The sequence below is a fragment of the Artemia franciscana genome, chromosome 20 (assembly GCF_032884065.1).
Source record: "Artemia franciscana chromosome 20, ASM3288406v1, whole genome shotgun sequence".
Classification (NCBI taxonomy): domain Eukaryota; kingdom Metazoa; phylum Arthropoda; class Branchiopoda; order Anostraca; family Artemiidae; genus Artemia; species Artemia franciscana.
The window spans coordinates 19,386,963-19,404,169 of record NC_088882.1 but is presented as its reverse complement, the minus strand read 5'-3'; the positions used below and the strand labels follow the sequence as shown (position 1 = coordinate 19,404,169).

Genomic DNA, 17,207 nt, shown 5'->3' with positions numbered 1-17,207 from the left:
TAATCACAGCCCAAGCGGTAGTAAAACCATTTCATATTTATTAAGGTAAAGATGTATTGTTAATTGGTTTTGCGGAAGAAGTCATGAACATAGCTAGAATGTTGTCACGTTTGGAGGAAAATTTTGCCCTGTTACAGAAATCATACAATAATATTGGTCTAGATTTTAATTTAAGTAAAAGTGAAGTGTTGCTATTCAACTGGAAAAATTCTAAGCATAGCCCATCAATAATACTGGAAATCATGAGGTTATGCCTTCACAATCCATTTGTTACCTAGGTTTACCCATAGGTGATAGCTTAAAATCTACTCGTTCGCTGCTAGTAAAACATACAAACAAGAAAATCTGAACAAATTACACTAGTATTGTTTCTGCTAAACTTAATTTAAATCGTCATCAGACCAGGTTGTCTATTTACCTCTGTATGTTCACCACAAGTTCTTTATTCAGTACCATTTTGGAAGTTACTACCAGAAAAAAATAAAATGGAAATTTGCTCTACCTATTTCCATTATGCCAAACTCCTACTCCCACTCCCAATATTGACCAGAAATACTAAGATCATTCAGCAATATGGGATAATTGACCCATCCGTTGCCGTTCAATCGACCATTACCAATTATGAAAAACAGCTGATTACCATACAACACGAATGACACTATTTGCTTATGTAGAATCGTTTTTATATGTATGTCTATATAAGTTATTTCGGTAGTGTCGCTTTTTCTTTTACTTTATTTTTATTTTATTTCTTGTACTCCGTCTGTGTACCATTTTCGACGGGTAACAATAAATCCATACATACGTACATACATTATGCTTTTTCGGTTCAATTTTTGGCACACTCAGTACTCAGTTCAGTTTGGTTACAACACTAAAATGCTTTCCTTACTTCAAAAGCCTGAATACCAACAATGACGCCCAATTTAAAATTTTGCTGAAACTTTTTTTTGTCTATTCTACAAATATAGGGGACCTCCAGTACAGTGTTCCTGTGGGTGTTCTGTGGGTGTTCTTGTAAAATAATATCTTGAAAAGCATAGTCCGAAAGAATAGTGAATGCTCTCGAAATCTGTGTTTGATAGATAAAAGTATTCGAGAATATTGAAAAAAGCTAATTTGTATTTAAATAAAGAAAAACATAATTAAATACGTATTTAAATACTAGTAACTAATTATTTCCACAACACTGATTTTACTCCTTATTAAAACAAAAAGAATGCTTAAACAGAACCGGCATACTAGTGAAAAATAGCACGTAGATCTATAGAACTTAATGGATCTTTTTCACATAACTTAATAGATTTGTTTTCTTCAGTTTTCCTTATAGTTGATATCTCCAGATTCGGTTTGCTGTTTATTTGAATTGGTGAATCATGTACCCCTCCCCTTCCTAGCTTGTGATTTTTGGAAGTCTTTAAGTTGACAACGTAAATACATTGTGTTAAAAATATTTATTGGATATATTTGCTTCATTTTTGCTTCGCCTGTGTTTCCTGGTCATAGAGCCTACGTGGAAGACTAAGTTGAAGTGTTTGTTCTGAATTTATCGATGAATAAATAAACTCTGAACTTGATTTGTTTCCGAACGTATGTATAATAGTCTGTCAAACAAATAAATGAAGACAGATAAAATCTGGTTCTCAGAATACCAATATAAATATGGGCTACAAGCAGGCTTCCTGTAACCTGATTATACGTTCAGAGAAGCGATTAGAGCCAACTTCCCACTAATACAGCCTACTCAACTCATAACAAGTCTCTTTTCACTGCAATTTTAACAGGCATAAGGACTAGGAAGTATTCAGTTGCACAAGATCTTTTATTTATCCACAGGGCCCTGCTTCATGGAATTTCCTTTGTCACTAAATGTCTCATACTAAAAATTCTTTCAAGCAAATTTATATTTTGTAGCTTACATACTATTTCCACAGCAGAACAACTACAAAGAGGCAATAAATGAAGCCAAGCTATTCTCCATTAAGAAAACCGAAGATCTTTTAGAAAGTGCTCAAAGACACTCGAGATAACCTCCTACATACAAACGTTTTTATAATAAAAAATAACATACAAAAACTATACAACGTATGGCGATGTATAAAAATTTATTCTGAAATCAAACTATTCAGATATACATATACAGATTGCTCACAGTTACAGCTACTAATATTCCAACAAAAATAACTTTAAAGACCTCTGCAGCCTCATTACTTTACGTGTCCAGAAATTTTCAACGAAGAATGAATAATATACTTGTAGGAAAAAAAACAAAAGATATATCAGCTTAGAAACATGGCCAAATTTGATAAGGAGATGGTGACCAACAAGACACCTCACACTTCTCTTTCGATTCAACTAGATTTACATCGAAAACTGGATTTACACAAAGCATTAAAAGCAAAATAACCCATATGATTTTATTTTTTTTTACAGCGACAACCGTACAGCGCACATGCATGTTTTTTAGTTTGCAGGTTATTAGGATATTGAGTCACACTTTCAGAACAGATTTCCATTATTGTAAAAGTACAATGTGCATCAATAAGTCACAATATCACTAGCGGGGCAGGGGTTTATAATTTTTTCTGCAATTCCTATATTTTCCACATGATTAACTCGAGTTTTGGATAGGACATTGGATAAATGGATTTAAGCAATGACTGTCAGGGACATACACCGCTTCGAAAATTCCACATCGTAATTTTTTTCTCGTATTCGCAGGCCTTGGCTTTCTTTTATTGTTTAAAGTATAGCGAGTCTGCATCTATCTCCCCCCCCCCCCTAACGTGCCAATATACGATACAAACTTTATATTTTCCATCTATTCTGTCATTTCTCTTTGTGTTATCTCTTTGCGCTTTAGTTAATGGATTGAATATTCTGTACATCGATGAGATCTCCATGTTAGATATCCTGAGTGGAAGTCCCAGCAAAAATTTTGCATATCGGTAAATAAGTCACGATATCACTAGTGGAGGAGGGCTTTATAATTTTTTATCTGCAATTCCTATATTTTCCACATGATTAACTCGAGTTTTATGCTTTGTTTTTGAAGCTTCAGATCACTATTCAATGGTGGAGGCAATTTAATGGTGAAGTGCTTAATATTCAAATTTCTTTTACAGCTCAGTCACACAGTTCCTTTAAACGTTAAGTAAAACAACAAAACTACCAAGGCGCGAAAAATTCGGATCGAAGCTAAAAATCCGGATGTTTCAACATCCTATTATTCTGTTAGCCTATTGCACTGTGTTACCTATATATTATTGCGGCACATATTGTATATACTTTTTTCTTTTATTTTGGGATTAATCTGTTAAATTAAGGAGCTAAAATTTATCCATTGTAAAGATGAGATATTCTTCTAATAACACTAAAAACATTTCTGAGCATTTTTGCCATAAATATGGTTCAAAACAAAAATTTTCAAATCAATAAACTTAACACTATCCCCATTGTTATTTTTTACAGTTGTTCAGTTTTGTTTTCGAAGTTAGTTTGTTTAAAGGCCACTCTACGCTTATGGTGCTTATATGCTTCATACAGTAGCTTAAGACTGAATTCGGTAGTTTTTTCTGGGGAGGAGGGGGGAAGCATAGTGTAAGTGTAACAACAGTGGATTCATTCTATCTTTGCACAGCTTTCTGGAAAAAAGAAAACAGAAGCACAGCAATCAGTATCGTTGGCACAATTTCTACATAGCCTTCTTATTCTAATTCCGAAACGTCGCTTTGTTTATAAATGGAAATATATTGGTAATAAGAGGAACTTGAACTTACAAACCTCAAACGCTATGCCCAGATGTTAGGGTAGCTGTGACTTGGCAGAACCCTGCAGGATAACAGGAAGGAATTAAAGAAATTCTTTTTGGTAGGCTGCAATTCCATCCTAAAAACTTAAATTTATAGCACACATTCCTAACTAACCAAAAAATCGCCAAAGACACGTACAATTGTTATTAATTAGAGTAGATGTCAGACACGTACAATTGTTATTAATTAGAGTAGATGTCAGACACGTACAATTGTTATTAATTAGAGTAGATGTCAGACACGTACAATTGTTATTAATTAGAGTAGATGTCAGACACGTACAATTGTTATTAATTAGAGTAGATGTCAGACACGTACAATTGTTATTAATTAGAGTAGATGTCAGACACGTACAATTGTTGTTAATTAGAGCAGATGTCAGACACGGAATTTTGAGTCAGCCAAACAAGCAGTGTTGATCTTCTGAAAGTCGTTGATCATTTAAGCTTTAAGAGTCTGAAGTAGTAGTAGTACCATGGTGAACCTAATATATAAAAAAAAAACATACGGCAGCATACTAAAGCCTTAGCTCGCAAGGACATGGTTTAAGTCAGCGTATAGTTTTTCTGGTATATTCTCAGTAATTTTTAAGCAAATGCCCTAAACAGGTGCTAAACGTCAAAAAAAAAGAAAAAAAGCAACGGATATGAATTTTCTTTACGGGCGCTCATTTTACATGAGGGAGAGGGGACGTCAACAGAATAGATTTGGGAAGGGGGCTGAAACTTCCTTTACCTAGGTGCGACAGGACTCAGAGTCAGAATTTGAAATGGTAACGTCTAACTATATTTATGTGCTTGGATTTTATAACAGAAATTGGGCATGTTTTGTCCTAAAGACTATTTTAGAAAATCATCCAGTCAAAAGGTAGAAGCATTTCAATATTACACCAACTTCTTTAAGGGGATTTCGATTAGTCAAAATTGCTCCTTAATTTTGAATGTCTTAAAATATAGAATATGAATTGTTTTCATCTACAGATCTAAATAAATAAAGCCTGCTGGGGGCTAAAATTGAAATTACAAGCGCTATTCCCCAAATTTTAAATCTATCCCGTCGAAGAGGCGTAGTACCCATCTTGTGTGACTTTTTAAAGTTCCGCGACAGTAACTGCCAAAAAAAACTCGCTATCGGGTCTCCATTTTTTATTAGGTATTTAGCACAGATCTTATAAAGCCTATACTTGGATACGAATATGCTTATTTAGCCAAACCAATTACGACACAGCCTTTTCTTATTTTTATTCCTTCCCAAGTTTTGCAATTTTTAAATAAGATAATGAAAAAAAAATATACCCACTTTGCTAATTTTTTTAGGGCTAAAAAGAAGTTTGGACCAATTAGACTGAATAGCTAAAACAATTAAAATTGGAAAATAAACTGGAACTATAAATTACATAGAACTTGAAGAAAAACATCATGTATTATCCAGTTCCAAATATAAGACAATCAAAAGTTAAACTTCAAATACAAAGATTTACACTAGGGCTGTCCAAAATCAAAGTAAAATTGTTAGGTGTCCCTTAAATGGAGCTAGCTATCCCTTTTTGACTAGTCAAAATTCCAAAGGAAAGGTGTACTAGTTATTTATTATAGATCTAGGAGCTTTAATTTACAGTCACTTTATACATACTCTTTGTACTTACTGTCAAGGCTATATTTGGGGGGGAGGTTCCAGGTTTACCCCCTCGCCCTCACACGTAAAAATCACATACATTTAATATTTTCCATTTATTTAATGGTTAAATAAGACCTTCCCCTGAGTTGATCTATCCCAGTTAAAACCTTAGAAAGAAACCGACTTAATGAGTTTTGATTTTGGACGGCCGATTAGAAAGTACATCATTCTCATATCAATAAACTTACCAGTAAGAAGACAGCAAATTAAGGGGCAGACTTTCTCTTTTTTGGATTGCAAAATAAGGAAGGCACACTATTCGGCTTCAATAACCCACCTCCCATGTATAACTCTTCCCTGAAATGCTTGGAACATACATAAGCATCCGAGGGTGTAAGGCGCTTATTATTCGCCCTGGCAACTTTAGCCTCCCATTTTTCCGCTAATTCCGGTTCTTTTGGAAAAGTACACAAATACTTGGCATTTCCTGGAATATTTGGGCAGTTAATAAGACAGCAACGACGTGGTGCGTTTGGATCGATTTTCCGTTGCTTCTTAGTCGGTCCCCTTAGTTTCTGTAATTTGGCTAAAGGTTTATCTTCTTCGTCAGATTCAGTGGATTTGTGAGGTCTTGACGGTCCTCTTGGTTTTGTGCTTTTGGCTTCCTTCTTCTTTTGGTTCACCACTGTAAAATCAATATTAAATTAATAAGTTTTCAAAGCAGAAACCAATTTATTAAAGCCAACTTTTCAAGACGATATCTTTCGGCCACAGCACCATTGGAAGTTTTGTTTAATTTCTAGCTTGCACTGAAACGTCTAGCGTTAAAACCCAAAAAGAAAAGTAAAAATTTTCATTCGGAAGTCCAAAAATTAGCAAGACTACTTTGACAAAAACAAAAAAATATGACATGATCTTCCCTAGTATTTTATTTTTTGTTGTCTCCATACATTTACATTCTTGTTACTTTGTTACTGTCTGAGGTTGCACTTGAAGTAAATGCAAACCCAAGCTCAATCCCTGGCTTCAAACTAAATACAAAAACTATAGGCTGTTAGCCATGGTTGCACAATAAAATAGAAAAAAGGACCTATTTATAAGCTATTATGCTTTAATGTTGTTGTAACTTGAATTATTTATAATTTTGTTTGCCTTATCCCTATTTTCAGGTCATGGATTCCACTAGAGGGGGCAGGGAGGAATGCGTAATTTCGAGTTTTTGTTGTCTTATATACATCGTTGAATAAACTATGGGCTATTAACCATGGTTGCACAACAAAATAGAAAAAACGACCTATTTATAAGCTATTATGCCTTAATGTTGTTGTAATTTGAATTATTTCTAATTTTCTTTGCTCTATCCCTGTTTTCAGGTCATTGATTCCACTGGAGGGGGCAGGAAGGAATATATAATTTCGAGTTTTCGGTGTCATATATACATCGTTGATTAGACTATGGGCTGTTAGCCATGGTTGCACAATAAAATAGAAAAAAAACGACCTGTTTATAAACTATTATGCCTTAATGTTGTTGTAATTTGAATTATTTCTAATTTTCTTTGCTCTATCCCTGTTTTCAGGTCATGGATTCCACTGGAGGGGGCAGGGAGGAATGCGTAATTTCGAGTTTTTGGTGCCGTATAAACATCGTTGATTAAACTATGGGCTGTTAGCCATGGTTGCACAAAAAAAAGAAACAAAAACGACCTGTTTATAAGCTATTATGCTTTAATGCTGTTGTAATTCGAATTATTTCTAATTTTCTTTGCTCTAGCCCTGTTTTCAGGTAATGGATTCCACCTGAGGAGACAGGGAGGAATGCGTAGTTTTGAGTTTTTGGTATTGTATATACATTGTTGATTAAACATACTTAAACCTGATTTCTATGTCTCGATGAATTTACTAACAATAATTAAAAAAACAATGCAAATAATAATCGCATTGGTTTGATATTACTAATAACTAAATACAGTCAAGGGTTGCTAAATTAGTAGCGACAAAACAGGTTCCTCTCAATGTTTAAATTTTTGCTGCACTACCTTTCTATTCTAAGTTCAGTAAATAGTGTCATAATTTACATCACTGACGTTTCTAATTTACGCTTTTTCTTTACGAAAACGAAAAAAAACATTAATAAATATATCTTTTTTAAAGCCACTAAAACTAAAGATAAATATTTTCTAGGAGCTGTGGTGGTGGTGGGGGGGTCTTGGTACTGAGTGATATTTTTTTATGAAAAAGGGACTAGTTGGCCAGATAGGTTAGAGAGCATCCGAATTAGAGTAAAACAGATAGGAATTAAACTATGGCTCAGTGTTGAACATTCAACAGGAGTTAGCGACTAGTCTAGAAATGACTCTTTTCATGGCAAAACTATAATCTTTCAAAAATTACATCTTTCTATAATATAAAAAAAAAAAAAAAAATAATGGTAAAGAAAGGCTCATTGAATACGTGCAGAAAAATGCCCACGATAGGTCAAATGCCTATATTTGACTTGCTTTAAAGATAAGTTAAGGACCTTTCCAAGTAACAAAGCTAATCCAACAAACAGCCCTTTTTCCTCCACAAACTGGTTACCATGGTTGATACGTCTTTAGGATGACATGTCACATTATCTTAAAAGTCATGTGCGCACGGTAAAAGTACAAAACAAACGTGGATATTTTGTAGAGAGCACAGGTGTAATCAACTATTTAAACATGCCATCTAGGAATTACCTGACATATCACTTACAGGTTTATCCTACACTACTATGTGATTACCTTTCTTTTGCAATTTTTTAGTACATTATTTTTCTGCTGTCTTACGGTTTGTATATTGCAAAGCATGACAATAATTTTTACCACCATTCGACAGCTGAGATTCCGCTTTATTCATTATGCGAATTATTTTTTCGATATTTATTTTTAATTTTTTTTAAATTGTTTGCTGACATGTCAGAAACATGCAAAAAGCGGAAAGCTTTCCTATTTTATAGTTCCTGCACTGCAAAGTAGGATAACTCACAGATAATATAGACCGTAAAAAAGCTGACATACATGTCACAATATGCCCTTAATTTCCAAAAGCAGAACCTTTACCTGTTAGTTTATATCATGAGTGTAATACATGATATAAAGGATACCTGCAATCCTGATAACGCCAAGGAGTAATGACATATTGATATTATAAATCTTGACAACAACACATATATAGATTTGTATACAATAAAGAGAACACTCCCCAACTAAAACGTAATTAGGACTTTTTTTGCTTTCTAAAGCATTTGCTAATGTACCAAATGTCTCTGTTCTTTTATACATACAAGTACGTGATTAAAAAAGAAAAAAGAGGAAGGCATAATTGTCATATAAAAGCGAGAGACAGAGACAGTGAAGTTCATTCTTATTTCTAAGTGAAATTTTTGAGAATGTAAATTCATCACTAATACTTCAATCCAAAATGATGGTTGCGAAAAAACCCATAATGTCAGTTTATCAACCATATAGAAAAAATTTCTGCATATTCCATACCATATTCAGTTATCTGAGCATGGTCAATTTTATTACTATCGTAGTTACGTTTCGTAAAACATAGCTACTGTAGCCTCTGTGTTTCCTGTGCAATACTAACTATATCTTTCATTTTTCACCCACCATATAGAAAATAATTCTGCATATTCTAGACTAGATATGGTCATCTGAAAACAGTATCTTTCATTACTGTTATTGCAATATTTCTTAAACCATAGTTGCTGTAGCTCCTGTGCTCCCTAATATACGATGCTAACGACATCTTTTATTTTTAATCAACAATTTAAACACAAAAAAATCTTATTATGTTAAAATCTATTCAATCAAAACTTTTTAAGCTCTTTGTGGTAAACATAGACTGTATGAATAATGCATTTACTTTGAGAATGTGATGGTCATCCTAGTTAAACAGAGTTATTTACTCATACTTCTCATTGCTAAAATACATTAATAAGTGGTCAGTACAAGAAAAACATTGTATTTTAGGAGAAAACTTTACAATTTACAATTTTGCAGCAGCAAACTGTTGGGACTGTCAAGGTCCCAACAGTTTGCTGTTGGGACCTTGTATAGAGTCGGTTCATAAATGGTTCTTATGGCCCAATAATCAGAAAATAAAACCATCTAATATTTTTTTTTACTCCCTGTTATGTATCATTCAATTCAAGGATAATTCACTCACAAAATAGTGGGTCCCTTAAAAATACAATCAGCTCAAAATATGCATTATAAAAGTTACCAAACTTTACTTACATGACTTTCTGATCAGCGAAAGCGGTTGATGCTCACTTTCAGTATGTACTTTGAGAGCTTCTTCATCCTTCAAAGTAAGTTGACATTCAATACATCTACGAGAGCAAATCTCGTTCCAATGACGTTCCAAGTGGTTCTGAGTTCGAAAGTATCTTTCACACTTGTCGCATTTTAAGGATTCATCTGAAAGCATGATAAATATTACAAACATATTTCACTACCTGTTTCTAGTCCGTAATAAAAATGCTCTTCATATAATGACTTATTTGGTTACTAATGGAATGAATACAAAAGGTATGGTAATCATCAGCTCTATTTATTCATCACTGGTTCTGTGATTTTTGTCTTCCAAATGTTAACCAATTCTACCTCTAATGAATTTTTTAAAAACATTGTTTTTTGTTACATAGTTAAGAATTATCTGGACAGTTTAGTCTCCGAATAAAAAAAATTCAGGCTTGAAAGCTCCTCAAAAAACGAGCTAAAAAGAAAAAAAGGTGGTTATCATAGAAAGTAGATCAAAAAATATTCAACTTTATTAGGTTAACATTTATAATTTATTTTTTCCAGGTTGTAAGTAAACACTTTCAACAACATAAATAACTACACTCGGGCCGAGGGGGATACCTGATGGAAAGAATTCCTTTCTTAATGTCATCTTATTTCATCTGTTTAAGCAAAAAAGGTTCTACCTATAGAACAGAAATACAAGATCGTTTCACAAGATGCAAGAGGGATATAAGTCTGGGAACATGTTAGGAACGCCTGATCTAGGGTATGGAGAACACATTTGACATTAAATATTTCCTATTCTAGTTGCATATTTTTCAATACCAGCCGTCCACAAAAATATATAGGACATGATCAGCAAATATACATAAACAACCAAAACAGACATAAAAAATCAACATGTAGATATTTGAAATCAGAAACACCATAACAACGAATTGTTTTCCTGTGACGCCATTCCTGTGACACAAATTTTGCATCAGCAAAAAGCTACAAAACTTAATAACTTTATTTTTATAGTTTTTTTGTTGTTTTTTTTTGAAATTACAAATACAAATTTTACAATCCATTCCATTTTTAGTCAGCTACAACAAAAGATATTCATCTAAACACATGATCTCTACCATTTTAAAGGATCAAGTAAATACAATGGAAATAGCAAAAGAAAAAAAAAACAGAAAAGCCAAATTCGCCTTTACCCACAGAACTTTTACAGAAAACCTATAGCATTCTGCCGAAAAACAAACTTTCTGGTGGAACTGGTTCCCTTATGGAAACAATCCAATCCTTCCTTCCCAACGTAGTATTTGGACACATCCATACCATACCCACTTCTCCATACAAAAAAGCTAATCATTTCTACAAATGAGTTCAAAATTTCGCATGATTTTCCCTTTATATTCTTTTTAAGAATTTTCCCCTTAGCTTTCCCCTGGAATAAATTTGATGCTTCTCTGAACTAAAATATGCTCATATGACAGCGAGTTGGAATGAGTTTTTTTTTTGCAGAATAAACAAAATTACAAGAAAAAAAACTGAACGAGGTTGCGCTCTCCTTTCATGATAGCAGCCCAAGAAAAATTTTCAAGCCAAAGCACAAAATTTTCATTTCCTAGCCTCAAGGCAATCCATTTGAGTGATAGTCAGCAAGAAAACTTCAAAAAAAACCGAAAGTACAATTCCTATTTTCTTCATTAGTCTTATTGGCTGAAAAAGAATAACCATAAAGACAAACCAAAAAAAGTATAAATAAACATTTTTAGCAAAAATTTTGAAAATATCAATAATTCGATTTTTTATCAAAAAGACATTCATATGCATCTACGTGGTTTTGGTAGTAGTGGACATCAAATTAAAGAAATAAAAACGCAGGTGAAACGCCAGCAAAAACTTAAACACACATGGAACAAAAAGCTTAAGAGGGTGCAGATTTTCTTTGAATGCATAGTTGTAGATGTGAATAATGCTGTCAAGGTTTAATGGTGCAATTTTTATTGGGAATTGGCTGAAAAGGGATGATCATTAAGTCACACGAAAAACAATAAAAAGAAATCCACAACTAAATGATGCAAAAATACTAACCTAGCTGAACTTCATCACTGTCTGAGTCTTCCTTCTTCTTTCTATCCATCTGTATCTCTGCTTTATATTTCTTTGCAAGAAGTTCCAATTCATCAAATGCTTCTTGAAATCTCTTGGGTCTAACTATCTTCCTTCGTGAACGAGACGTTATCATAACGACCTTTTTATTTGCAGGTGTGCTCATTACTTTTCGTTTCATAGATGGCTCTGATCTAGACTTTGCAACACTTTTTCTATGAAGGAAACCTTTTTCTGGTGTTGCTTTTAAAGGGGTTACTTTTTCTTTTTGAAATATTTTTGGTTTAGGAGCAACTTTCTTCTCATATTTCTGTCCAGTTTTCTGAGGTCGTGCTGACATAACCAAGTCTGGCAGTTGAGGAACAGGGGATTCGAAGGTTGTGCTTTCGGGGGATGAAACATCTGGCCAATCCAAGTCTGAATCATAGTCAGATGACAATTCAGCATCTGAAAAGTATGAAAAAAAATTAACAAGCTACTAATATTACTTTTCCAGAGCGAATACATTTAGTGCATGTAGAAAGTCATATTGAATAAGCCTTTACTTACTTAGGTACCAAAAGAAATTTTCAGTATAGCCTGAAAACATATGTGAACACAAGTGAAGCCCAAGGGAGCAGCAATAGACTGAACAAAAACAAAATAGAGTTTGGACAAAATTTTGATATTTTTTTTTAGGAGTTCCTGAATGCAGGTACACTTTTAAGGTTTATTTAGTACACCTTCAAAAGTTTATTTGATACATGAAGATGTAGCCATTAGAGAGGGAGGCAATTAGTGCCTGACTACACCAAAGTGTCCAATGAAGACTGAACCATAAAATTTCAATTGTGCTGAAAAAAAAATTCAGATTGACAATACATGCTGAAATTGTAAATATTTTTGGACGCCTAAAAAATACCTGATAAGTCCAGGTTTATCACCTAAAAAAAAATCTCAAAGCATGAAAATATGCGAAAAAAGAGGTTTATAATTAAAATTCGAATATATTAAACATTTTAGATGTCCTTTTTGCACCTTAAACCTATTTACAGGTTTCGCATTTTGTTCTATTGCTTCTAGTTGTGGAGATTCATTCATTATATTTTTTAAACTGTCAAACTCGTACCCCCCCCCCCCACAAAGTCCTGTTGGCACTGTACAACCATGATTTGCTAAACGTTTGACTAGAGTGTAACTGAAACTCTAGAATTCTTAATATAACTTTTTGATTGTTAATTTTCTTTGGTTGAATAACTTTTACCAATCTCCTGTAGCATACTGAGGCACATACTGAGCCTATTTTCTCTGTGTTAATGATCACAAAATTTCATCACTGTGTTAGAACTCAGTGGCCAAACATAAGAGAGATTTACTGAAGAGTTACAATCGAAGCCCACTTGGTAAAAGTGACTACAAAGTGGGTATGACCCACTAAAACCAGTCTCCATTTATTTACAGCTAATAACACCACAGCCACTTCAGATAGAGAATGTAGGATGTTTGGGCATGACAAACAGCATCAGCCTTCCGGAAAGACACTCATATAACAAAACAACAAAAAGCAAAGCTTTCCTATGAATGTAAAGAGCAAAGTTGAAACTTAAAACAAACAAAAATTATTTATCTTCAGCCAGTTCAGAATATATCTACCAAATTTGAATAAAAATCTTTGATTGCTGCAAAGATTTTTCTACAAACATGGAACTTTCCCCTATTTCACAAAAACCTGTTGAAAATAAGAGTGGTATCTTTTAAGACGTTTCATAAACGAGTTATATAGATATTTGTCAGTTCACAATGATGTGTGACAAATTAAATAGCGAATGGCCCAATAGGGCTTTCGTGTGAATAAATTTATCTATCTATTTATTTTAACCATATAGCTAATTTGGTTAAAATTAGATGAATAAAAGAATTAAGAGCAATTTATGCCAGGAACAGAGACATGAGGTTGGAGGGGGCAATTCTCCTCCTAAGACACTTCTGGCACACTTATCCCGTTCTTTTTCTTTTTTTAATCTTTTTTAAAATAAACTTTTTAATTTGGTGCCCACCTCAAGTCAGATTGGCGCCCTTGGTTCAGCATATGATTAATTGGAGTCATATGATTAATTTTGCTTGCTAGATCTTCATCTTCAGAATGTGTTTTTTCTTTTTTTGGCAAATTTGTTTTATTCTCTTTCTTGTGTGCCCACCTCAAGTCACATTGGCGCCCTTGGTTCAGCAGCCCCCTTACCCAAGATTTTGCTCTTGATCTGTTAGAGATTCAGACATGAAACTGCTTGCACAATCAGTTTACAATTCATTTTTTCATAAAATTATAAGATAAACCTCGTTTTCATGAAAAATGAGTCATATGATTAATTTTGCTTGCTAGATCTTCACCTTCAGAATGTGTTTTTTTCTTATTTTGGCAAATTTGTTTTATTCTCTTTCTTGTGAGCCTGTTGAAAGAGGGTATGGTGTCTTGGCTTCAATGATGGGGATATGACAAGGCAACTTACAACATTGATTTATGTTAAGGATTAATTTTTTTGAGCTGCCCCTGTCCACTCCCCCCTCAAAAAATTCTTCATTTTGGTTTTGTGACTAATTAAATAGCAAATGGCTGAATAGGGCTTGTCTGTGATAAATCTGTATCTATTTATTTTAACTATATAGCTAATTGGGTTGAAATTAGATGAATGAAAGAGTTAAAAGCAATTTAGGTCAGGAACAGATCCATGGGGTTGGAGGGTGACTCTTCCCCCAAGATATTTCTGGCGCCCTTATTTGGTTCTTTTGTCTTTATTTTTTAATCTTTTTCAAAATAAATTTTTTAATTTGGTGCCCAACTCCAGTCACATTGGCGCCCTTGGTCCAATGGCCCCCTTACCCAATATTTTGCTCTTTATCTGCTTGAAATTCAGACATGAAACTGCTCTCACGATCAGTTTGCAAATCATTTCGTCATAAAATTACAAGACAATCCTCATTTTTAGGAAAATTTTCATATAATTAAACTTGCTTGCTAGATCTTAATCTTCCGATTGTTTTCTTTCTTTGGCAGATTTTTTTATTCTCTTCATTAAGAGCCAATTGGTTTAGGGTATGGATTCTTGGATTCATTGATAGGGGTGTGATAATGATGGGTCGCGGGAGGAGAGACACATTATAAAGGGGGTTTTGGGAAATGTTTTTGACATTTGAGTTTGCCAAGTGGGATTTGGGATAGCTAATTCCCATGCCCTATCTTATTGAGCTGCCTGACTGTAGTAAGATGCAGGGTAGAATACTATCTTCCTAATACAAAGGCCTAGTGGAATGTTGTCTATGTTATCCAAATACAATTGGGAAGTTAGAAACCCAGATTGATAAGGTTGACATATGCTGGCTGATTCACAAGTATCAATTATCTCAAGCTCTATTGTCCCTGCAAGACAACTTGGAAGACCATTGAATTTTTTTTATTGCCCTTGTCTCCCCCCTTAGTAGGGTATCTCAGGATTTCTTTCATAAGGTATAATCTCTGCCCTGGATTCATTCCTGCAACTTAATGGCAAAATTCTACTTTAGCTGCTTTTTACTATCTTGGAAGGGGTTAGGTTGGGAAAAACAAAACTTTCAGTAATGAATCCAGGGCTAATAATATACCCTAGGAAGATATTACAAAGGTTCTATGTTAAGTCTGTCCTGACTTCTAAGTGTTAAAAACTTGCCTACTCAAAAGGTCTATACCTATTGAAATTTTGGCAATATAATACCTATTTAACCTTAGTTTTCAGTTTCTAGGCTAATTCTCTGGTTTTAGTTCTAAAAATGCAATTCCTGTTATCAACAAGAATTCAACAAGAAACAGTTTTCTCATGCTTTATTTAAGCAGAAGATCTATAACCCTTTTCCAAGAGAGCAAAGAGTGGCTAGACTTAAATTTTACCCTATTTTTGATAAAATTATGCTTTAGCTATTTTTGACTATCTTGGAAAGGGGTTAGGTTAGGGAAATGAAACTTTAAGGGATAGATCTATAGGCTAAAATATGTCCTGGGAAGGTATTATGAAGTACCTAACTCTATTTCTTTGCCCTGTAGAGGGTCTGGAAATCTGCCTACATGACATGCCTATAGGGTACTTATTGAAATTTTGACAAAACAACATTTAACCTAAATTTTCAGTTGTTATTTTCCTTTTCTCTGGCTTTAGTTCTGAAATGAATTTCCTGTTGTTTAAGTAGAATTTTAAGCCAAATCAATGTTTTTTTTTCATTTTTGGTAAAATTCTACTTTAGCAACTTTTGGCTATCTTGGAAAGGGGTTAGATTAGGGAAATGAAACTTTCAGAGTGTGTCTACAGGCTAAAGTATATCACACAAGGTATTTTGAAGTACCCATCTCTACTCCTTCTCCTTCTAGAGGGCCCTGAAACTTGCCTACATGACAGGTCTATACCTATTTAATTTTGACAAAACAACATTTTACCTTAATTGTCAGTTACCAGTTGCTTTTTCTCTGCCTTTAGTTCTGAAAATGTAATTCCTGTTATTTGAGTAGAATTCTAAGCCATATCAATGTTTTTTCATCAAAATTTTGGAAATGTATTTGTGTATCTTTAAAACCTTGAAAATTGGGAATGAGCAAAGTTGTGAAGCCAAAAACAACTTTGTTGTACTTTATTCAAGCAGAAGATCTATTTTGCAAGGTTTCGCTTTTATAACAAACTTATTTTTAAAGGTCATCAAAGGTCGGGACCCTCTAGAGGGGGTGGAGGTAGGTATTTTGGAATACCTTCCCATGACATATTTTAGCCTTTAGATCCATCCCTGAAAGTTTTATTCTCTTAACATTAACCCCTTTTCAAGATAGCCAAAAGTAGCTAAAGTAGAATTTTACCCAAATTTTTTGCAATCAACTTCAATTCAATAGCTTACCAAGGTTAACTTAAAAGCCTAACCTACAAAATTCAAGTTCTAAATAATTGTACTTACCAAGATTCAAGAAACTTTGAGGGTCAAGCAGTTCAAAGGGTGAAAAAAACCCTAAATTTGATATTAGCTGAAGGGCAGCTACTTTCATTATCCTCTGCTCGAATTTCCTTACTTCTTAACAAGGTTTATTCATCAACTAGAAATGGCGTTTGGTTGAAGTCAGTGCGCTTTTGGTCAGTGTTTTCAAATAATTTTATCGCCCAAATTTAGATTAACGCAAATAAATAGAAAGTATTAAACGGCGCTTTCACATTTTGTTTTGCAGAAATACTTGAAAATAGACTAGCCAATAAATATAAATCCTAAGCAACATAAGAATACAAGATCTTTAATTTGCAGATTGGTTGGTATTTGCCTGCAATACGCGATTTGCAGTGGTATCTAGCAACCTAGTTAGATATGATCACACCCCATAATAAAAAATGAAATCCTCCATATGTCCGAAAACTAGGAATCAG

The 17,207-nt window shown here is 33.7% G+C and overlaps 1 protein-coding gene across 1 annotated transcript; it reads right to left on the bottom strand.

Annotated features, from left to right (window-relative positions):
* Window positions 1–2,088: 2,088 nt before the first annotated feature.
* Window positions 2,089–16,939, bottom strand: LOC136039857 (uncharacterized). The gene is made up of 4 exons (XM_065723795.1): window positions 16,750–16,939; window positions 11,788–12,252; window positions 9,697–9,879; window positions 2,089–6,114 (listed from the first exon to the last, which is right to left on the bottom strand). The coding sequence occupies exons 1-4, from the start codon at window positions 16,835–16,837 to the stop codon at window positions 5,696–5,698; spliced, it is 1,155 nt and encodes a 384-aa protein (XP_065579867.1). The 5' UTR covers window positions 16,838–16,939; the 3' UTR covers window positions 2,089–5,695.
* Between the last annotated feature and the right edge of the window lie 268 nt (window positions 16,940–17,207).

Excerpts from the sequence above, each read along its gene's own strand:
- LOC136039857 (XM_065723795.1), bottom strand. The coding sequence starts at position 16,837 with ATGAAAGTAGCTGCCCTTCAGCTAATATCAAATTTAGGGTTTTTTTCA. Across the intron at positions 9,880-11,787 it reads CAGTGATGAAGTTCAGCTAG|ATGAATCCTTAAAATGCGAC; the intron begins GTTAGTATTTTT and ends TCATGCTTTCAG. Across the intron at positions 6,115-9,696 it reads TTCGCTGATCAGAAAGTCAT|TGGTGAACCAAAAGAAGAAG; the intron begins GTAAGTAAAGTT and ends TTGATTTTACAG.